This window comes from Carassius gibelio, chromosome A10 (assembly GCF_023724105.1).
Source record: "Carassius gibelio isolate Cgi1373 ecotype wild population from Czech Republic chromosome A10, carGib1.2-hapl.c, whole genome shotgun sequence".
NCBI lineage: Eukaryota > Metazoa > Chordata > Actinopteri > Cypriniformes > Cyprinidae > Carassius > Carassius gibelio.
In genome coordinates, this window is record NC_068380.1 from 20,675,945 (window position 1) to 20,699,388 (window position 23,444).

A 23,444-nucleotide genomic window follows, 5' to 3' on the forward strand; every position below is an offset into this window, starting at 1 on the left:
GTCTTCGGCGCTGCCCTGGTGGGCTTCTGTCTCAACCGTACGGCTGTGGTGGTCTTCTGCATCGCCGTGGATGGATTCTGTCTCGACCGCACGGTTCCAGTTCCACCTGATCCACCCTGGATACCTCCCCTGTCGGCTCGGCCCTGGGCCCCTGAACTTTCTGTTCCCTCCTGCTCTCCTTGTTGTTGTTTTGTTTTTTTGCACTTCCTGTCTCTGTTTCCCTCTATGAACCTGGCCCTCCGTCCCTAGTATCTAATAAGTACTATTATCTAATGAGTAAGTCTCAATGATGGATCCCCATAGAAGTCAATAGCAAAGATTTTGCATTTGTTACTAGTAAGAAAATAAAAGTTACTAGTCACTATTGAATTAAGTATCTAATGAATAAGTACTAGTATCTTATAAATAAATACTTGTATCTAATAAGTACTAGTATCTATTAAATAGGTACTAGTATTTAATCAATAAGTACTTGTACCTAATAAATAAGCACTAGTAACTAAAGAATAAGCAATAGTACCTAATAAATAAGCACTTGTAGTTAATGAATAAGTACTAGTACTTGATGGAAAAGATACTAGTATCTAAAAAATAAGTACTAGTAACATGAAAAAAGATACTAGTATGGTTTATAGATTAAATGTTACAACGGCTTTCCATATGGTAGGTGGAGTCTGCCGGATTGCCAAAATGAAAATGAAAAAAAGTTGCATGGCAACTAAAATAGCTTATATCTAATTAGATAATGCCTTATTTGCATATTTGAACAAGTAGCTATTCATATGTAAACGATTCTTACTGTTATGAACTAGGGTACATATGATGATATATATGCAGTTGTGCCATTTATCTAAATTAGAGCTGTTTTGTCAGCTTTTTGTCATTTGTCATCAACGAGTCTTTCAAAATCAATGCAAAACAACTCTGAATTATTAAATGTATGTTTTTAAAGTTTTTATAGTCAGATTATAAACAGCATTGAGACACTTCAATGCAATAAAGTAGATCTGTTCCCCTTTAATAATAAAAATGCACATGAAATCGCTCCACACTCTGTCACCATAAACATGTCAGAGGAGCGACTTGTGCTTCATGTGTCTATCATTGTTCAAACTGGCTCTAAAAACTCTGTATTCTGTATGGACTTCAGAGAGCTGATATCAGCATTAACGTGTTACGATGGATTATGGATCGAGTCAATGGGGCCAGTGTCCCGGGACCTCTAACCATCATGTGCCTCAAGCTGAGAGGCCATACAACAGAAACTGTCAATGTCTTTAAAACACTTTTTTAGCCCAAGTTTTAGAAGTTTAGGGAGATTCCCTGGGACTTGGATATTTTCCTAAGTTTTTCATCAGTAACAGTGAATGCTTGACTTGTAATCAGGAATCTGGACTGCCAAACCTATCCACATGTCCCATCATGCAAAGGGTTCAAGGCAAATGAGCAGATACAATAAAATACTGTATAAATTCAATCATATGAATTACACAGATTGAACATTGACTTTTTAAATATATAGGGAAATCTATGCCTTGTTTCTCCAGTTACTTTATTTTTATAAAAAAAAAATGATTTGTGTAATTTAATAGCGGTTAATACATCTAAATACCTTGAATAATTAAAAAAGATTTAATTCTAAATTTTAATTTGTATTCTATATATTTTTTCTTGCATTGTTTTTGTTCCGTTTAAACCATTTACTGTGTATTATTTATTATAATATAACATAAAGTTTCTGTTTCCAGTTAAATAAGCATTCATGAAATGCACATTTCTTGTTCAAAACATAGCAAATACATAACGAAAAATGCTGAAATTATATCATTTACACTATAGTTTTCTATTAGATTTCTATTATATTATGATTTATATACTAGTCTATTTTTTTTACTTTAACTGAATAACACTTTTATACTTTAAGTTTGCTGAATATAAAATAAATATGCTATGAAACTATTATGATAAATATAGCTGACAATAATGATATCTGTATATCTGTATCTGTCTCTGAATGTATTGAATTGTCAAATTATCATCTCAGAAGTCGTGCATTGCAGCAAGGTTTCAAAAAGTCGATTGATGTCACAGGCCATGCTCTCCTGATCCTCTGCGATTGCTCTATTCAGAAGAAAAGACAGCGTGCAGTTTGCATGATTCCCTGTTATTTTGGTAAAGCATTGTGTATCTGACGCTTGCTTGGGAACCAACCAGCTTGGAAGCCACTTTTCTCCAGAAGTGTTGTTGGTGTGCGTGTAAATATTAGATTAAGGCTTCATATTTTCTGAGCTTTAGAAGTAAAATAGACACACACACACACACACACAAAAACATCTAGAATTAACTGGCTGTCATGCTACCAAACATAGTTCACAAATAGTTTGTCATGCACCACAATTATAGCTGTAGTGAATGAGTACAGCGTGAGGAGACAAATATATATCACAGTTGCTGCATTAGTCTGGCTTTCTCTGGAAATGTTTTATGACAAATACTAAAAATGAAAGCTATAACTGATGATTTATTTATATAGTGAACAAATACACTTCATTATACAACAGCCAGTTACGTCATTACAGCAGTAGATGGCGAAAACGAGTGAGTCACTGAATTATTCACTCAACTAATTCATTTAAAATCACTGGTTTATCCGAACATGCACAAAACACAGCCTTTACCAGTGTAATGGGGTGGAGGTAGCATTAGTTGTGGCTCCATATTAGGCATGCTTGGGACTACAAATGTGTTGGACTACAGATCCCATGAGTCCAAGTACTATAAAGGGGGAAATCAAATCTTCTGGCCTTTCTCTTTGTGGGACCATGTGCTGCGTAGGAGAAGCTGTGTGGTATGTTTCAACGCTTGGTGATAATGAAACTAGTCGTTGCCTTGTGAACATTATTAAAGTAAATTGTGGAAGTAAGGGTTGTGACTCATGGTTATAGTTAGTGTAGTCCATTTTAATGTGTGTTTGTTTGTTTGTTTTATAGTATGCTTAAAGGATATATACTGGTGGATGCCTCAGAAATTGAGTAGATTCATTCATTAACACAGGTACTTATTTTAATTGAATATTGGAGTATGTGAAGTTTGCTTTTTTATTGTTAGGTGTTTTTAATTCTGTTTTTAATTCTAATATTCTAAAGGGGCAATCATGAATTGCATTTTCTTTGTTTTGCAGATGATGCATGATTGCCGTTTACTTTTATCTAAAATATTGGTGGGTTAATGTTGGGTTGTAAGATATGACTTTTAACAGTTACACTATGATGAAGTGATTTGAATTTATTGTGGGACTGTGATTTTGTTTTGTTTATTTGTCTTCGTTTTGTGTTAATCAACCAAAGACAAAGGGGTTCCCATTCTTGTATGCATGGTTGACTCTTAAGGTGATTGGGCACAATTTGTAGTGGTTTGAGTCAAGTGCGTGTTGGTTTTCTATTACACTTGTAGTGTTATTCTTTTACACCTTCCCCATTACTTGTAAGGCCTGGGGAGGGTTACAAATGGCGTAGTCGGCAGGGTCTGTTTGATGTTGGGCAGCACTACAGTGTGTTACTGTGGACCTTGTTTTTTTGTTGTTGTTGTTTATTTATTATTATTATTATTTTTTTTTTTTCACTGATACCCACCATTTTGTGTAGGTATTTAAAAGGTATTTGTATAAGTAAACGGCAGTCGTGCAAGAAGAAAACACCGTAACTATGGAACAGGAGCTGACAGAGTTGCGGGAACAGATACGTAGTCTACAGGCTGCAAATGAACAATTAATGCAACAACGTTCTGCATCCAGCCGTGACTCTCTTAACCAGCCTGTATCCAGCATTAATGCTCCTCCGCCAGTGCCTTTCACTAGAGTGATGTATGTTCCTCGGGAGCGGAAGTGTCGACGGTTCTGTGGGGACTTGGACTCTACTTCGAGCATAGAGGACTGGATTGAGGAGGCTGAAGCCTGCATTGGGGATGACAGTTGGACTGTGCGAGAAAGGGTAGCATTCCTTTTAGATCATTTAGGAGGGGAAGCCAGAATGGAGATTAAACTCCGAGCAGCAGCTGAACGTCAGACTCCCGAACTCATATTTAAGGTTTTAAGAAGTATGTATGGAGCAAAACAAACATTTGTGCAGTTGCAGAAAGGGTTTTATGATCGAAAACAAAGAGAGGGTGAATCCCTAATTGAATTCTCTCATGCACTTATATCTTTGATGGATTCTATTCTCGTAAGTAGTCCACATGGTGTCCCGAATGCTGACCAAGTTCTCCGTGATCAGTTTGTGGAGCAGGTTAAAGATGTAGCACTTAAACGTGAACTTAAACGTTTTGTAAGACAAACTCCACACTGTACCTTAATTGATGTTCGAAGTGAGGCTATCAGATGGAATGAGGAAGGCAAAGGAGAGGCTATTCCCCCTGCTGCTCAGTTATGGTGTAATGCTGCTCAGGGTAGAGTAACTGAATCACCTAGGCCTAATGAATCTACTGAATTAAGAGAAATTAAGGAGTTGTTAAAGCACCAACAAGCTCAGATTGATGAGATTACGAAGCGTCTTGATGATCTTAAACCCTCAAGTAATGAACCCTCTGTCCCTTTGACAAGGCCAAATGGTTCTCGAAGGTGTTTACGTTGTAATAAATTGGGTCACATTGCTCGATATTGTCGACAACAATGGCCTGTTGATTCTGGCTCTAGGTCAGCTGGGGGAACAACGAGGGGAACACCGGTGGAGGAGATAGATGAATGTGCCTCTCCTGTGGTTACTAGTCAAGAAACTGAAATAGGCATTGAAGGTTTAAAAACCTCAAGACTTGTCTGTCCTACAGTGGTGCAGCGTCTTATCGGCAAATGTCCCACAGTGACGATTCAAATGGGGGGTGTTCCTGTTTTATGTTTGCTGGATACTGGCTCAATGGTGACCACTATAACAGAGACTTTTTTTGACCAATGTTTTCGACAACTAGCACCAGATGCTCTAAAAAAATGTGGCTGGCTTCAACTGAGAGCTGCGAATGGTTTGAACATCCCTTATGTGGGATATTTTGAAATTGATGTTAATGTGTTGGGACAAATTCTACCTAAACAGGGTGTATTGGTTGTGAAAGACCCTGAAAACATTGATATGTCTAAAAAGAAAGAACTGGTCCCTGGTCTGTTGGGGATGAACATAATAGGGCAGTGTTATAACAATTTGTTTGAAGAACATGGTTCAGCCTTATTTTCAGTTCTACAGGTTAGACGAGCAGAAACTGGTTGGAAGGATGCATTGTTGCAGTGCCAGAGAACCAGTGATCCCTTTGGTCCTGGTTATATTGGCCAGGTACGAGTGCAAGCAAAGCATCCAGTGCAGATTCCTGCCGGAACAATGAGGTTAGTTACAGCTTACTGCCCTAAAACTTTTTCAAATGTAGCCACTTTATTTGAACCCCTTGGTGGTGATGGGAGCGGTGGATTTCCTGCAGGAATTTTGATCTCCCCTGCATTGTTACAATCCTCCCAAACTACAATTTGTGTACCTGTGGTTAATGTCAGCACAGAAACTGTATATTTACCTGCAAGAGCAAAGTTGGGTAGTTTGATTAAAGTTGAGATGGTTAATCAATCTGACCAAGAAATTTCATTTAAGGAAAATTTGCAAGGCAGTGTTAGTGAAATTGTTATTCAGTGCCAGATGTCAGCTTCTGTTTCAAACCACAGTGAGCTAGAAAGGGTCGAATTACCGGGGCTTTCAGAGGCAGAAAGGGAAGTGGTCAAACATCTTTTGCATAAATATCAGGATGTTTTTGCTAAGGATGATGGTGACTTGGGCTGCACTACTTTGATAGAGCACCATATCCCATTGTTGGATAATGTCCCAGTGCGTCAGCGTCATCGTCGAATTCCACCTAGTCAGTGGGAGGCTGTCAAAGCCCACATTAAGCAGCTGTTGGAGAGTCAGGTCATTCGAGAGAGTTGTAGCCCATACTCATCTCCCATTGTGCTGGTAAAGAAAAAGGATGGTTCCTTGAGAATGTGTGTAGATTCTCGTCAGTTAAATGCAAGAACTCGGAAGGATGCTTATCCACTTCCCAGGATTGAGGAGTCCTTGGATGCTTTGACTGGGGCAAGATGGTTTTCTACATTGGATTTAGCAAGTGGATACAATCAAGTCCCGGTGGCTGAAGCTGATCGTTCCAAGACTGCCTTTTGTACTCCTTTTGGGCTCTTTGAATTTCTTCGGATGCCTTTTGGGCTTTGCAATGGGCCAAGCACTTTTCAACGTCTCATGGAACGAATTTTTGGTGACCAAAGTTTTCAGTCCCTACTGCTCTATCTTGATGACGTGATCATTTTTTCAACAACAGTAGAACAGCATCTGCAGCGACTAGAACTGGTACTGAGTCGTTTAAGGCAACAAAATCTTAAAGTTAAGCTCAGTAAGTGTTGTTTCTTTTGCCCAAAAGTACGTTATTTGGGACATGTCGTTTCGGCTGCAGGAGTGAGCACTGATCCAGAAAAGATAGCTGCAGTGGTAAATTGGAAACAGCCACAGACTCTTCAAGAACTTAGGTCCTTTCTAGGTTTTGCTAGTTATTATCGACGATTTGTGAAAGGGTTCTCACGTATTGCAGAGCCTTTGAATGCTCTAGTAGCTGAAGTCATTCGGGGCCAGAAAACCAAGCGGCCAAAAGTTAATTTGGGGGATAGGTGGGTTAAAGCTTGTGAAGATGCGTTTCAGACCCTTAAGGTAGCTTTGACCAGTGCCCCTGTGCTTGCTTATGCTGACTTTAGCAAGTCATTCATCTTGGAGATAGATGCAAGTTTTCAAGGCTTGGGTGCCGTTTTGTCACAGGAGTACAAGGGCAAGTGTAGACCAGTTGCTTATGCAAGTCGAGGGTTGAGGCCAGCAGAACGTAATATGCGAAACTATAGCTCAATGAAGCTGGAATTTGTGGCTCTAAAATGGGCTGTAGCTGAAAAATTCAGAGAGTATCTGCTGGGAAATAAGTGTACAGTATATACGGATAACAACCCTCTTAGTCATTTGCAGACAGCAAAGCTGGGGGCACTGGAACAAAGGTGGGTAAATCAGCTTGCAGAGTTTGATTTAGATATCAAATACAGGCCTGGACGCAATAATGGCAATGCTGATTCCTTGTCTAGACAAAGCTCCACCCCTTTGGTGGAGCTGGCTTCGATTGCAGTTGTGCCGGAACAAATACGGCAGTCTGTTACAGATCAGGGTCAGGTCTGCAGGGTTAATAAAGTATCTGTCTTTCCCAGACCGTTGAAGGAAAATTTGGGTGTGTTGCAGGAAGCTGACCCTGTCATAGGAAGGTTCATGGTATACTGGGACCGCAGGCAGCAACCAACATTGCAAGAACGCTCTCTCGAACAGCCAGAGCTTTTGGAGCTAGTCCGTCAATGGGAGAAGTTGGAGAAAATGGATGGTGTTTTGTATAGACGATTTTGGCCACAAGAGTGTCATAAGGAAATCCGACAGGTAGTGTTACCATCTGCCCTTAGAGAGGAGGTTCTTACCTGCCTTCATGATGACCATGGCCATCAGGGGATGGAGCGAACTGCAAGGCTAGTAAGAGCACGTTGTTATTGGCCAGGAATGTATAGGTATGTTGAGGACTGGTGTAGGAAATGTCAGCGCTGTACCCTCTCAAAAGTGGTTAGACCGAAGGTGCGTACATTCATGGGGCATTTGATGGCTGACCGACCCCTTGATATTGTAGCAATCGATTTTACATTATTGGAACCATCAACTAGTGGAATGGAAAATGTATTAATCATGACAGATGTGTTTTCAAAATATACCCAAGCAATCCCTACTAAAGATCAGACTGCTAAAACAGTGGCCCGTGTATTAGTGGAACGATGGTTTTATTTGTTCGGTGTCCCGCGACAGTTACATTCAGATCAGGGAAGGTGCTTTGAGAGCCACCTGATAAAAGAACTCTGTGAAATCTATGGTATTGCAAAGACTCATACTACACCATATCATCCTCAGGGGAATGGTCAGTGTGAGCGGTTCAATAGAACGATGCATGACCTGCTGCGTACACTCCCTGCTGAAAAAAAAAGAGACTGGCCATCTTACTTGTCACAGTTGGTGTTTGCATATAATACCACAGAACACCAGTCTACAGGTTACTGTCCTTATGTCCTGATGTTTGGACAAGAACCACACTTACCGGTAGATTTTATGTTAGGACTGGATGACTATGGCCCAACAAATGTGGACTGGATAGTTGACCACCGAGATAATTTGGAAAGTATTTTCAATAATGCCCGAGCCCGTCTTCAGAAAGCTGCAGCTCAGCGTGCCCGTGTAAATGATGCTAAGGTGTCACAGATGACATTAAGGGAAGGCCAGTTGGTATATAAAAAAGCACATGATCATCAAGGCAGAAAGAAAATCCAGGATGCTTGGGACCCAACCACTTATCAAATTGTTCGATGTCCCGAGGGGCAAGGGTCTGTATATTCTATTATTCCAGTTGATGGTGGAAAAGTGAGACAAATACACCGTAGTGAGTTGCGACCAGTTTATGTCCCATCAGAAGGTCGAACCGAAAGTCCAGGACTATTCCCTTTAAGTGAGGATCCTGAGGAGCAGAGAAGGGATATGATAGTAATGTTATCAAGTGAACCTGGTGTGCCTGCAGAGAATGAGTTATGCATACCACTTCCAGCAGAAGAAGGTGATCCTCAAGAGCTGACTTTACAGCCATGTCGACAACCAGAACAGCCAGTGCAGCGACAGGTGGACCTAGTAAGGCGGACAACCCGGTCCACAGCAGGGCAGCATACAAATCCACATAATCTTCCTCAGTCAGCCGTGTGTAGAGAAGTCCATTCAAATGGTTATATCTTTCTCCCGAGAACAGAGCTCTCCAGTGTTACAAACACCCTGTTTTTTCGACCATGGTCATAGAAATTTGATCGACGGGACGCCGATTTAAAATAAGGGGGGTGTATTGTAATGGGGTGGAGGTAGCATTAGTTGTGGCTCCATATTAGGCATGCTTGGGACTACAAATGTGTTGGACTACAGATCCCATGAGTCCAAGTACTATAAAGGGGGAAATCAAATCTTCTGGCCTTTCTCTTTGTGGGACCATGTGCTGCGTAGGAGAAGCTGTGTGGTATGTTTCAACGCTTGGTGATAATGAAACTAGTCGTTGCCTTGTGAACATTATTAAAGTAAATTGTGGAAGTAAGGGTTGTGACTCATGGTTATAGTTAGTGTAGTCCATTTTAATGTGTGTTTGTTTGTTTGTTTTATAGTATGCTTAAAGGATATATACTGGTGGATGCCTCAGAAATTGAGTAGATTCATTCATTAACACAGGTACTTATTTTAATTGAATATTGGAGTATGTGAAGTTTGCTTTTTTATTGTTAGGTGTTTTTAATTCTGTTTTTAATTCTAATATTCTAAAGGGGCAATCATGAATTGCATTTTCTTTGTTTTGCAGATGATGCATGATTGCCGTTTACTTTTATCTAAAATATTGGTGGGTTAATGTTGGGTTGTAAGATATGACTTTTAACAGTTACACTATGATGAAGTGATTTGAATTTATTGTGGGACTGTGATTTTGTTTTGTTTATTTGTCTTCGTTTTGTGTTAATCAACCAAAGACAAAGGGGTTCCCATTCTTGTATGCATGGTTGACTCTTAAGGTGATTGGGCACAATTTGTAGTGGTTTGAGTCAAGTGCGTGTTGGTTTTCTATTACACTTGTAGTGTTATTCTTTTACACCTTCCCCATTACTTGTAAGGCCTGGGGAGGGTTACACCAGCAAATTGCTAATGTTATCTTGAAAGCGCAATCTATTAAATGCAATCGACAAATCTAATACCATTAAACATGAAGCGTTTGTATAATATGTGTTCTTTTATTAATTTGTAAGGGCTAATCAGACCAATAAACTAATCAGGTTAGCGCCATGTTTCATTTTTTGACAAGAAAGAAACAAGGCTGTGTGGAAGAGAAGTAAAGCAACAGAACCTCCTGTGTATCTTTGCTGACTGGTTTTATCTCATCGCTGTAAGGAAAACCTCTGGAATGCTCCTCTGATATTTCTGTTTGTCTCCTAAACCTAAGACTTCATTGAACAGAACAAATATAAAGTTGGTTTCTGTGAAGCATTCTATATCAGAGCTCTTGAAATCGAATGTTTCTCATACTTTACTGTCACGTTCAGTTCCTGTGTTGAGTTCATAATATGGTTTGAGGATGAATTAGTTTCCTGATGCTGACTCAGTGGAAACCTGCTGTCATGGACACCTGTAAAAGGATAAGGGTTGTGATGACATCATTACCAGGACATAAGAGCTTGGCAAGTGTTAAAAACAAAAGAAGGGACAGGAACATTGTCTACAGGAGATTGCAAAACAATCGATAGGCATCACAAGCAGGTTTCAGTCTAAAGATGGTGTCATTCATGAATAACTGTCAATTAAAATTGAACACAGAAGTACCTGAAAAGGTGTGACTAAACATGCCATCGATTCAGAAGTACCTGAAAAAAAGTTATGACTAAACGTGATCGATCCATTTCATTAAATGTTACATTTAAAATGATTTTCAGTCTTATAACTCTAAATATTTTTTGGTATATTATATGTAAGTTCCAACTGAGTGTTGATTCTGAAGCATGTGATCAGTCTAATCAAGTCAGATGTTCATAATCCTTTATAATAAGACACACCATTTGAGGGATGAGGAACATCTGCCTTCTGTTGAGCAGCCTTAAACTTTAGTCTTATGCAGTAACGTTAACCATTAACCTTATGACCCATCAATCATCCTGGTGACGGTAAATAGTCTTAATAATGTTAATCTTTTCCAGGTTGAGCGCTCAGCTCTAATAAATTAGATTAGAGGTTGCCACCTTGTGGATGAACTGTGGAGATACAGCGTGTATTGAATATATATATATAATAATATTATTATGTAATAATATATATAATATTATATGTAATATTATTATTTTTTTTATTATTTTTCATGTCTGATGTTATTTCTTTGCAGCCCTACAAAAACATACCAACTCGCAAAACTAACAGAATGGCTGATATAAAACACAGGATGCTTTAAAAAAAAAAAAAAAAAAAACAGCATGTTTTGAAGCATGACTGCTGGTTTGAGCTGGTTTAAACTGGTTTAAGCTGGTCATGTGCTGGTCCTAAGCAGCTAGCTCCTGCTAAGTAACCAGCTCAAACCAGCAGTCATGCAGCATATGCTTTTTTTTTTCAACAGGAGATGATTAGTAATTTCCTGAAAATTCTGAAAAAAAAAAAACTGAAGCGTTAATTATCAGACTGAAAACTTCTGAATGCAATAACCTAAAACACTGTTAAACACTTAATGACTGCTCTCTTAATTCTTTGTCATCAGTTAACCCGGGTGTGCAATCTGATAGCAATCCTCTCTTTGAAAGCCACATTTCTAGCATTTTCTAAAACTTCATTTTTTCTATCTTAAAGATATTTCTAAACTTCAACCTACGCTCTTGATGTCAAATTAACTAATGCGTTCATGACCTCAGTGTCAGATTATTGTAATGCTTTATAAAGTCTTATACATAGACTTATAAAGTCCTGGATGTCATCACTGAATTTATAATGAACTGAACTCTTGACTGTTTATATTGTCCTTCTGCATTATTGACACGTTGTCTTCCTGTTTGATAGTGTAAAGCTGCTTTTACACATTCAGTATTGTATTAAGTGCTGTAGCTTAAATAGATATTTTGATTCAACATAGAATTCATTTATTACATAAATACCTTTATGGCTACAGGCAGTAAGTCACCTGTCATAATAAGAGAGTCATTCATTCAACCGATTCGTTCAAGCTGCTGATTCATTCAGACGTGTCTTTAGGAATGAGTTTCTGGATTATTGGTTCACTCGTCTCATTCAAAATTTTGACTATTTTGAATATCTAACAAACACTGTTTGGTTACAAAACACAGACAAAAAGATGTTGTAGTCCTGTTATGAAGCACCTATGTTTAGATGAAAAAAAAAAAAAAAAAAAAAAAAAAATATATATATAATTGTATAATGAACATATGAATATACATTCAAGCATTCAGGCACAGACACACAAACATTTATGTTTTCTCCAAAATTTATTTTAAATCATATGCTACAAAATGTGTGAAATTTTTATTATATTATATCATATATTATTAAAAAACATTGGCGTAAATTTTTTTATAGAATATTTATAATAATTTAGGTCAAGCGTATCACAGCTGAGATTTGATTACACTCGATGTGTAATATCTAAATTATTTTAGTGAGTTTAGTGTTTACTGTGGTACTGTCCTCAGCATGACCAAACCGTGAGAAAGTATAACCTACAGCTTATACAATATATAAAAACTCTATATTCAAACTGAAAGTGTGGATTGCGCATTTTTATATTTCTAGTTTCATCTATTCACTTAATAAACATCATCATTGTCCTGTCCCACATCCTTAAACGTTACCAATCATTAACATCTACATAGGGTTTCAAAATCCTGTCTTTGTCTCATTGTGTTGAAGGGGCTATTGTCCTGTAGATCTTCAGCAGATCTCCATTCTTACAGTATCTCCTTTATCTCAGTAAAAGACCTCATCCTGTCAATCATTTGTTGGTTGATAAACAAGGACTCAGTCCAGAGTTGGGGGATGAGCAGGCTCTGATTGGGATGGGAACATCTGCACAGATCACCACGAAAAATGTCAATCAAATCATTCAGATGAAACTCAACAGCCCACTAGATCTGGTGCTGATTTAATCAAGCTGAGATAACATTATCATCTCCAAAGACTCTTACCTTACATTACAAAATAACTGAGCAGCACTCTGTTCGGTGCAGTTTTTCTATAGTGTTATTTTAAGATTAAATCTAAAGTGACATGACATACAGCCAAGTGTGGTGACCCATACTCAGAATTAGTGCTCTGCATTTAACACATCCAAAGTACACACACACACACACACACACACACCCGGAGCAGTAGTCTACTATATATATATATATATATATATTTTTTTTTTTCAGCTTTCATTCAATGTTTTTTTAAAGAATTTTTATTATATGCTTTTGAAAGTTTTATTAGTTTCTCTTCCTTTTAAATATAAAAGGTTTAAGTTATTTTTATATCAGTTTTGGTTATAGAAATTTTTCTATATTTTTCTTTGTCGTATTTTCTTTTCTTTTATTATATTTCTGCTTTATTTCAATGAATCTTTTTATAATATTTCATTAAATCATTAATCATAATATTTTAAAATACATTTTGAATGAATAAATTATCATTACTTATTTTATAAAACTTTCAGCTTTTTTCAAATCAAAAAACGTTTTTACTCAATAAAATATTGTAATAGTTTTCGTTTCGTTTTAGTAAACCATTTTATTAAATTACTATTCAAGTAAGAGGCCTACATTTTTAAATACATATTTAAATGCACATTTTTAGTGCCCTAAACATTTATTAAAGATAATTTTTAACAATTAAATATTGACGTAAGCATTGTATAAATGTTAGTTGCAACTAAAGTGTTAGGCAGGATATCTATCTTTTAGGAGTCTCCAGGTCTACTGCTCCCTGAATTAATCTTGAAAGCTTGAAAACCTCGAAATGCATCTAGTAGGCCTAGTATCAATACTGTAGTGTGCACTACTGTAAGTGTCTGCACACGCCCACTTGAGCTTTAAAGCACTTCCTGTAACGTAAGCGGGTCCACGAGCAATGCGCGTGCAATAGAAAAGGACGGGCTTAATCTGTTAGTTACGTATCTTCGTCCTCTGACTCCGCATCCCCACAGTCAAGTTTCCATAGCACAGATTTCATGGGACTGCAGGGATGCTGTGAAGAGGAAGTGTTTATTTGGCTCCACATTCACAAATAGCCATTGAAGGTTGTATTCTCGGACGAACAGAAGTATGGTCCTGCAGACCGTGTTCCGCGCGGTGATCACCGGGGCCCCGGGCTCGGGGAAGGGGACCATGTCGAGTCGGATAGTGCAGAGTTTCGGACTGAAGCATCTCTCCAGTGGAGACATGCTGCGGGCCATTATCGAGGCGAAGACCGGTGAGACCACTATTTCAGGCTTTGTTCAGAAATAAGCGAATATGCACGGTCGAATATTTTTTCCCATTCGCTTCGAACGATAAAAAATAAACAAAAACTAACAATAAAAATAAAATAAAATAAATAATTGCAAAACTTCAGTAACTCGGGTTTATGATGATAACCAGGATATGTAATTACAAGTTACTTATTTATCAGCAGAACCGATTCTTAACTTTGATTGCGTCCCAAAACGAGCATCTAAACAGCAGTTTTGAGACATTGATTTTTTTCGGGTTTAGATAGAGCTTGACGGGTTAATAGACTTACAGACACAGCTCTGTAAACATGTTTGTTTTTTACTCATTTTTTTTTAAACAGAAATGCACAGAAGAGTGGAGATGAAACATCTCTGCTATGTTTCCAGATCGCCTTTAGTCACGTCGAGCTCGTTCTTCTAGTGTTGATGTAAACACGGTCTGGAGAAGCCATTAAAGTCCAACTCAGGCGTTTTATTTGAGCCATTAGTGTTTTTATGCGTAGACAATATGATATTTTCAAATATTTGTGTTTTAATAGGGCTTATTCATCTCTTTATTTTTAGTAAACAATGCGTTTCTCCAGAGAATGTGCCTTGCGTACTAAACAGAGACTTGGACATTTACTACAAATGATCTGGCTGCAAATCACCCTGAAGCTCAAGCATTACATTGCATTCAGATTTTCTCCACACTTGAGAGGTTTGCAAGATTGGACTGTATACATACAGTAGTGCAGGCTCTCTACACTGTAAAACCCGACAAGTTAACTTAACTCTAACGGTTTGAGTAAACAGATATCCTTAAGTTATGTTAACTCAAACCGTTTGAGGAAACCGATTGCCTTAAACCATTTAAGTTGAAAAAACTAACAGTTAAGAGTACTCTGAACTTAATTCAGTTGAGTTCACTGAAATAAGATATACATTGCAATTAAGTGATTAAGTGATTAATTGAGCTTTAGTGATGAACACCTGCTGTTAACAAACAGAATTACTGAAGAAAAGAGAGAAAGGAACAACAGCTGACTTCAGACACAGCCTCACTCAAACCTGACAAGTTATGTTAACTCAAACCGTTTGAGGAAACTGATTGCCTTAAACCATTTAAGTTGAAAAAACTAACAGTTATGAGTACTCTGAACTTAATTCAGTTGAGTTAATTGAAAGAAGATATATATTGCAATTAAATAATTAAGTGATTAACTAAGTGCTGATTGAGAATTAGTGATGAACAGCTGCTGCTAACAAACAGAATCACTGAAGAAAAGAGAAACACAAGAACTACTACAACTGACTTCAGACACAGCCTTAGATGAAATCAACTGAAATAAAATACATGACATCTCTCAAGATCTGATTAAACAACCCCACAAACAGCATCACCAGCTCCACTTATTAATAACCAGACAGACTTTATTTCTGTCAGATGTCTACAGAAGATCTTATTGAGAATGAACTAAGGTTTAGATGTTGATTTATTGTTTCATTTGAAGTAACCATGTTAGAGATCAGTGTTTGCTTTAGTTGGGCTTCTGACCCTTGATTTATGTCTTAGTCTTTTCTCTGGCTGTTATAACTGTGTGTTTCTGAAACACATTTGTTGTAACTCAAAAGCCCAGAAGAAAAGCCATCAGGTGTTAACCTGTACCTAGGTGTAGGTTGTTATACTAAGTATAGGTGATGATAATTATTCATTATTATTCACATATATTGATCTGTACAGAGTCTAATCTCCGAGGAAGCAAATGTGTAATTAGTAGAAGTGGATCTAATAAAAGTGACACTAAGAGTCTGTGATAATCAGTTAATATAAAAATGGCTTCATAAACATTTTGTACACATACATTTGTGTTCCATCCCAGTAGTTGGTCAGACACAGACATCAATAATCAGAATATGAACCTCAACAATGGTGACAAAAAAACATGCTGCAATGCATGCTGGGTACTATTGTAGTACAAAACTCATCCATGGCTCCCAGCATGCTCTGCAGCATTTTTTTTTTTTTTTATGGTCACCATTGGTGAGGTTCATAATCTGATTATTGATGTCTGTGTGTGACTGTTTGACACCGTAGAAGACCACACTGTTTGGAAAGTCATTGTATTAACTGATTATTACAGAATCACTTTTACTATAACCAATCAAATTACACAACACCTATTTCATCAGAGATTAGACTCCTAGCAGTTCAATAGTTGATGATTATCATCACCGATATAAAGTATAACAACCTACACCTAGGTACAGGTTAACACTTGATGGCATTTCTTCTGGGCTTTCGAGTTACAACAAATGTGTTTTAGAAACACACGGTTATAACAGCCAGAGAAAAGACTAAGACAGAAATCAAGGGTCAGAAGCCCAACTAAAGCAAACACTGACCTCTAACATGGTTACTTCAAATGAAACAATAAATCAACATCTAAACCTTAGTTCATTCTCAATAAGATCTTCTGTAGACATCTGACAGAAATAAAGTCTGTCTGGTTATTAATAAGTGGAGCTGGTGATGCTGTTTGTGGGGTTGTTTAATCAGATCTTGAGAGATTTCATGTATTTTATTTCAGTTGATTTCATCTAAGGCTGTGTCTGAAGTCAGTTGTAGTAGTTCTTGTGTTTCTCTTTTCTTCAGTGATTCTGTTTGTTAGCAGCAGCTGTTCATCACTAATTCTCAATCAGCACTTAGTTAATCACTTAATTACTTAAATGCAAAGTTTTAAAACTTACAGGGTTTAAATCAAGGCAATCTGTTTACTCAAACGGTTTGAGTTCAGTTTACTTGTCAGGTTTTACAGTGTATCTAATCTGAGCACTATAAATAATGTTGTGTAGAAGTAAACACACGTCCCTAATGGATGCCAGATGCTGTGTGTGTCTGTGGGTTTTGTGACACTGTGTGATCTATGTAGCATCATCAGTTATTATCTACCTACCAAAGTCAGACTATCCCTCAATCAACAAGGCTAGTTAGATGAACTGTGAAAAAACTAAAATATTAGTAAAAATAGTAGAAAAACCCCATTTGAAGTATATACTAGTCAATAAGATATTTTAATGTTTTTAAATATAGTTAAACATTAATAACCTAAAATGACAGTTGCTTATTTTAATATTTGAATTAATTACTAGTAATAAATGTTTATACATTGTAATTTTCATGTATTTATATGCAATATGTTGTGCAATTTATTCCTGTGATATCAAAGATGAATTTTCAACAGCTGAATAAAACTGAATAAAAAAAACAAAAACAACAACAAAAAAAATTCTCATTGACTCGAATCCTTAGTATTAAAGGCCTGAAATCTTTAGCACCACACAGACATGTCACAATGGGTCACACGGAGATTATTCAGAAGTTATTACAATGTGTATCAATGCTTATATCAGACAGTACAAGTTTTAATAGTTAATAGCTAATTTAAAGCTCATATGATTCTATAACGTTAAACCTGACAGCCTTCATATTGATGATTGGCAGATGCATCATATCCCTTTAAATAATTGCGTTCGTTATTTATAACACATGCAAATAACCTCTACTGAATTCTGAGTGTAAATCCTTCGATCAGTGTTGAGTTCTTGAGCATCTCTCATGCACCTGGGCAGATTTGGGTGTCCTGATGAAGTCGTGTATCGATCAGGGTCAGCTGGTTCCCGATGACGTTATCTCTCGCCTCGTCCTGTCCAGTCTGAGGGGTCTGGAGCAGAGCAGCTGGCTACTGGACGGTAACTCTCACCCGGCCGCTCGCTGCATATGCTACTGATGAAATGTGCAGTTTAAACATGCTCGTCCTGTCCCAGCAGGTTTTCCTCGGACCGTGGCTCAAGCCGAGGCCCTGGACAGCGTGTACGATGTGGACTCTGTTATAAACCTGGACGTGCCTTTCCAGACCATCCGAGAGCGTCTGACGTCTCGCTGGGTGCACCTTCCCAGCGGCAGGGTCTATAACATAGACTTCAACCCGCCCAAGAAACCAGTGAGTCCTCTGGTCTTGTCATATTCTGGATCATTCCCTCATGCTGCTGTTGAGATCTTCACAGTGTCTTTTAACAGCACTTTAGGAAACTGTTGATAATTCAAGCATAGAAACAGGAAGCTAAACACGTGAAAACGCTACAGTGCACAAACTACACTGCAAAAAAAATGGTGTGAAAATCTATTGTCAAATAAAACATATTTCGTAAACAAAATTCAAAAGCCTGTTTTCTGCAGGTAACAGTAGTGCAATATTAATAGCATCAGGCAGATAGTGATGAGTTTTGTGAATAAGGCTTAATATATATTTAGCCTAATTTGCATAAAGGAGGTGCGTTTGCACTAAAAAGTCTAACATTGGCCATGTTAAACTGTATTGTTTAGGTAGTTATTGTTAAGTTATTAGTTATTTGTTGGTTTTTGTGCTGAAATTGAAGTGAATTCACCCTGAACTCTTAAAAATGTAAAAAAAAAAAAAAAAAAAAAAAAGTGTGAACTTTTGTGAAGAATATAATGTTTTCAGACACTTAATTTCAGGTTAATCAAACCTAAAATGAGCTTAAGTACATATTTTTATATTATTCTATTATTACTTTGAAATATGGTTAATGTGAACTGCTGAATGTACTCTCAAGCATTTATGGAAATCTAAAGTACACTTTAATGTCATTAAACAAGTTGCAGATTCATAGGTTTAAAATGTATTAGCTTTTCATGTAATATTAAATAACATTACAAATACATTTTTAAATCAAGTATATGTGATTTAGTGTGTTAGCCAACACATCACAATAAATGGACTTCTTTAATAAAGAACAACAAAAATGATTGAAACATAATCATCTAAAATGTACATCAAAGGAAACCTTGTCAAAAGAAAGTACACTTAAGTAGCTTTTTATTTCATTAATATTAACTGCAAGTGCAGATCTTAATGTGTCTACTTTAATGTGTGTACTGTATATATATATATATTATAGAAACAGAAAAAAATACCTAAGCACACACAAAAAATATCCTTCATTAAATACTATATAATTCAATAATAATAAACATTAAAGCTCTAAAAAGTACTGTAGAAATTAAGCATTGGAGGTCCTGTGGTGAAAGTAGGTTGTACTATTTCACAACCTGGCACTCGAGACAGACAGGAGCGCTTATGTTTAATAAGGAGTTTATTCATGGGGTTTTGCTCTAATCCATGCAATAAAACTGGAGCAGGCCGAGGAAGTCATGGAGTCCTGTCCATTCATCAAACACTGCCAGAGAAAAAAGATTAATCACGAGGACAGAAAAATGTTGCCTTAATGTGACCCTGGACAACAAAACCAGTCTGAAGCGTAAATTTTTCAAAATCTAAACATCTGAATAAATAAGCTTTCCATTGATTTATTAGGATAAGACACTATTTTGCCGAGATAAAATCTGGAATCTGATGGTGCAAAAAAATCTAAATACTCAGAAAATTAAGTTTTAATATATTTACGGTAGGAAATTTATAAAATATCTACATGAAACATGATCTTAACTTAATATCCTAATGATTTTTGGCATAAAAGAAAAATCGATAGTTTTGACCCATACAATGCATTTTTAGCTACTGCTACAAATATACCCCATTGACTTAAGACTGATTTTGGGCTCAAGGGTCACAAATAGTTCTTGATGCGTTTAAAAAGATTTTTTAACTTCTAAGAATAGAAAGCTTTATAGAAAGTTAAACTGAAACTAGAATGAGTGGAAAGCCGTTTATATTCAAGAATATAAGCTTTTCTTATGTCTACTGGCCTAAAGCCTGTGAGTCTGAAAAATTAGTTTCCTAATTGTTATAGTTTGGTCATTTTTGCTATCATTTTAAATAATAAACCTCAAGACAGCAGTCGTGTGTGTTAAACTAACACAGCACTAACCCATTTCTTTTCAGTGTTGCTCAAATACAGCTCCAAAGCTGATGTCAACACTAAACTGTGCCTGAAGGTCAGCTCCGATTAGCTCTGGGATTGATCAGCGTCTGCCAAAGAGTGTTGATGCTTTCAATACAGGAATTCCTAAGATCCAGTAGTTTTAATTTGAAGGTTTCAGCATTTATGTGATGTCATGTATGCTTATAATCAGTGGTCTGTGTTGTGCACAGGGTCTTGATGATGTCACAGGAGAACCGCTGGTCCAGAGAGACGATGACCGTCCCGAAACTGTGTCCAGGAGACTCAAGGGCTATGAGAGACAGACACAACCCGTTCTAGAGTATTACAGGTATTGCACAGACACCACAGCACCCTCCTCTCACACTCAAGTGATTCTACGTCTGGATGGATTTCTTTCTTACGTGGAAGCAAAAAGATGATATTTTGTAGAATGTTCATGCTGCTCTTTTCCATACAATGAAAGTGAGGCTGCTGAGCTCCAAAACAGACAAGAACCATAGAAGTAACAAACATAGTCCAGAAATCCTGTACAAAATATTTCAAGTTTCTTGAAGCCATAGGAGTGTGACTTATACACTAGAGACTTTCTTTTTTGAAAATCTTCCTCAAATTGCATATTAAATTATGGAGCATCTAAATATGTGCACCAGGCTTAATGCCATTACCGTCAGGAAGCTAGGAAGGAGGACCCAATTGCAGGGAGATAACAAGGGTTTGACAAAAGATTGTTACAAGAGGGCAGTGAAGTGCACAAGATACAACAGGAACAGCTAGGCAAGGCTTCAGGAAACAACTGGCGGAATACTTTTGGCAGCAAGACCAGGCTGATAGAGAATGCCACACAAGGCACCAGAGCAGAGCTCAGGAACTTGTTGACCACTGACGCTGAAACGGACCAAATGCCAGGCAGGTACAACCAGGGCAGGACACATGGGGGACAGGGCAGGAACTAAAACACAAGACAGGACAAAGCTCCACAAAAACACATTAAACTCAAGACAAGGAAAATAAGCCAATGAACTAAAAGGTTAAGTAGCAAAAAAATGAAACTACCGACTGATCCAATTCAGAATAAATCAAACAAAACCAAGACTATAAAATAAAAGCAAAAGGCAAGAACAAACAAATTACTAAACCAAGTAGGATTACAAGAACATGAAATTACAAGGACCAGACAAAACAAGGGCACAAGACCAACCAGACAGGAAGCCATGGATACATATTCAGCCAGAAACAGAGGGAGTGAGGATGACCACAAGACCAGCAAACACGAAAGGGTAAGGTGCACTATAAATAGGGAGGAAAATACATGAGGGACAGGTGAGCACAATTAGACCAACTAGGCTAACAAGAGAGTGTGGTAAAGAGGAAACAAGGAGGAGGGGATAAAGGAGCACATGGCCGAGAAAATAACTAACAAGGCCATGTGCTGACACTAGACACAAGAAACAAAAACATAAAACAAAGTGACAGTGCAAAACCCTGACAATTACATCATGGCTTCCCCAACTTATTATCAGCTGAACCCCTTAGACGTAAAATATTAATATGAATATTTCTGTAATTTAAAAGACACATTTAAAAGACACTTTCTCTGATGACAGTTAGTAAATAAATTAATAAGTAAATAAATAAAATGTAATAATTAAATGCAATTAAATAGATAAAATGTAGGTAACATGTTAGAAGTTTACACTAATGAAGTACCGGCAAATCATTCGCAAACTATTGTAGCTAATTCATAGTTTGTAAACTGCAGTTAATACATAAATAGACTTTATACAAATAATGAGTTCTTTATTTATTGTCACTGTATTTAACCAAATTATTATAGTATTATTAGTTTATTAGAAAATGCTTTAATGCTTATAATGTATTAGGCATAAATAGTTCTCACTTATGGTTAGGTCACAAAATTGGGAAAATATCTTTAATTAAGTGTTTTAAACCAAGTTGCAATCCAAAATACATGATAAATTCACAGCACAAGCAGAGACGGAGTTTTACCGTGAAGCAAGAAGCTCTGAAAAGCTGAAAACTCACGAAACCCCGAGTTACAGCAATCAATGGCTCTTCAAAATCCGGTTCAAAGGAACTAAATAATTTATGTGAGATTTTGGGATATTGATTAGGAAGAACCATTCCTTTATGCTGGACTGATGGTGTTATTTTATATGAATACTGAGGTTTTTGAGCCATTGCATATGATATTCTCTTTACTTCTACTTCTAACAGGAGTAAAGGAGTATTGGAGACCTTCTCAGGAACTGAAACCAACAAGATATGGCCTCACGTCCATGCCTTCCTGACCAGGAAAATCCCAGGAAACCAGCAGGCTGTGGGAAAAGCGTGATTGCACAGCCACCTTGAGGACTGAAGTACACTGCTCGACTCGAGCACAATGCACCTCTGTGGCCTTAAGCAGTATATTTGCCGAAGCCTTTGGTGTGACCATGTCTTTTTAGAGAATATTAGCACCAAACTAAAGGTTTATGGTCAAACTTTAGTCTCATGAGCTCTAGCGCTGCCATCTTAAGCAGCCAGGCATGCTAAGATTAATAGTTGAATCCACAGCTAATCATTTTCAGCATTACATTTGCCAGAATTGACCAACACATACTCTTTTTTTTTTTTTTTTTCCCTTCTTTTAACTGAAGTGGCTGCAAAGTCGGGACACAGCAGCTCCAAAACATTCTTGTTTATTATCCATTTTAATATTATTAAGATTTGTGCATACTAAAGAATTAAAGTATTAATTTTAAAAAATCCCAGATTAATGTAGTGCAAAAGTATGATTTAGACCTGATTTTTGAATGTTCTGATATTTTTTTTTTTGGGAAACCACTGTGGCCTTAATTAGTAAAAACACTAATTAGGAGTCTGATGATTGTAGAACATATGAATGAACCATGCTAGAGTTATTTTTTGCATATATAAATGTGTATTTTTTAATTAAGAAAGTTTTGCATAATAGGGTACAATGATTAATAAAGGGAAAGATTTTAGATTGTTTTTTTCAGGAAAGTCCTTTTGTTTTGATAAACTGTGTGGTTATGAAGGCCACAAATGAAGTGCAAAGTGTTAATTTGTTTATGCATTTAATTTGTGGCACAGGTTGTGAATAACTGTATAAATTGTACAGACAAAAAAAAAAAAAAACCCTGCTCTTGCATAAAACGAGTAATGCAAAGCATGCATTTCAGAAAGCAGGTCATGAGCTTCCTTCAAGTTCTTTGAAACAACTGCAATAAACACAGTGAAGCTCGACTCGTTCTAGTTTTTTCTGTGGGTAGTAAATCATATGAACAGCTATAGATTTGATTTATAATAACACTGTTTTACATTATGCTTTTGTACCTAAAGATTCACTAAGTACCCTTAAAAGAAATAAACACATTTTTTCTCATCAATCTCTAAGAACAATT

The 23,444-nt window shown here is 37.0% G+C and overlaps 2 protein-coding genes and 1 long non-coding RNA gene across 5 annotated transcripts; 2 read left to right on the plus strand and 1 right to left on the minus strand.

Annotated features, from left to right (window-relative positions):
- The first annotated feature begins 3,465 nt into the window (after positions 1 to 3,465).
- LOC128021529 (uncharacterized) lies at positions 3,466 to 9,742 on the plus strand. 3 transcript variants are annotated; one of them, XM_052608805.1, is made up of 3 exons: positions 3,466 to 9,132; positions 9,275 to 9,338; positions 9,466 to 9,742. In XM_052608805.1, exon 1 carries the CDS (start codon positions 3,705 to 3,707, stop codon positions 8,919 to 8,921), a length of 5,217 nt encoding a protein of 1,738 aa, XP_052464765.1. In that variant the 5' UTR covers positions 3,466 to 3,704; the 3' UTR covers positions 8,922 to 9,132; positions 9,275 to 9,338; positions 9,466 to 9,742. The 3 variants fall into 3 exon arrangements, with proteins under 3 accessions (XP_052464765.1, XP_052464763.1, XP_052464764.1); XM_052608803.1 differs by having other exon boundaries at positions 3,466 to 9,338; XM_052608804.1 differs by having other exon boundaries at positions 9,275 to 9,742.
- Positions 9,743 to 13,771: 4,029 nt separating this feature from the next.
- Positions 13,772 to 23,286, plus strand: ak3 (adenylate kinase 3). Its single transcript, XM_052608810.1, has 5 exons — positions 13,772 to 14,093; positions 17,725 to 17,844; positions 17,923 to 18,095; positions 20,229 to 20,347; positions 22,255 to 23,286. The coding sequence occupies exons 1-5, from the start codon at positions 13,946 to 13,948 to the stop codon at positions 22,370 to 22,372; spliced, it is 678 nt and encodes a 225-aa protein (XP_052464770.1). The 5' UTR covers positions 13,772 to 13,945; the 3' UTR covers positions 22,373 to 23,286.
- On the minus strand, positions 20,543 to 21,284 carry LOC128021533 (uncharacterized). Its single transcript, XR_008185573.1, has 2 exons — positions 21,218 to 21,284; positions 20,543 to 20,968 (listed from the first exon to the last, which is right to left on the minus strand). It is a non-coding gene; the product is annotated as an uncharacterized LOC128021533 (long non-coding RNA).
- Positions 23,287 to 23,444: the final 158 nt, after the last annotated feature.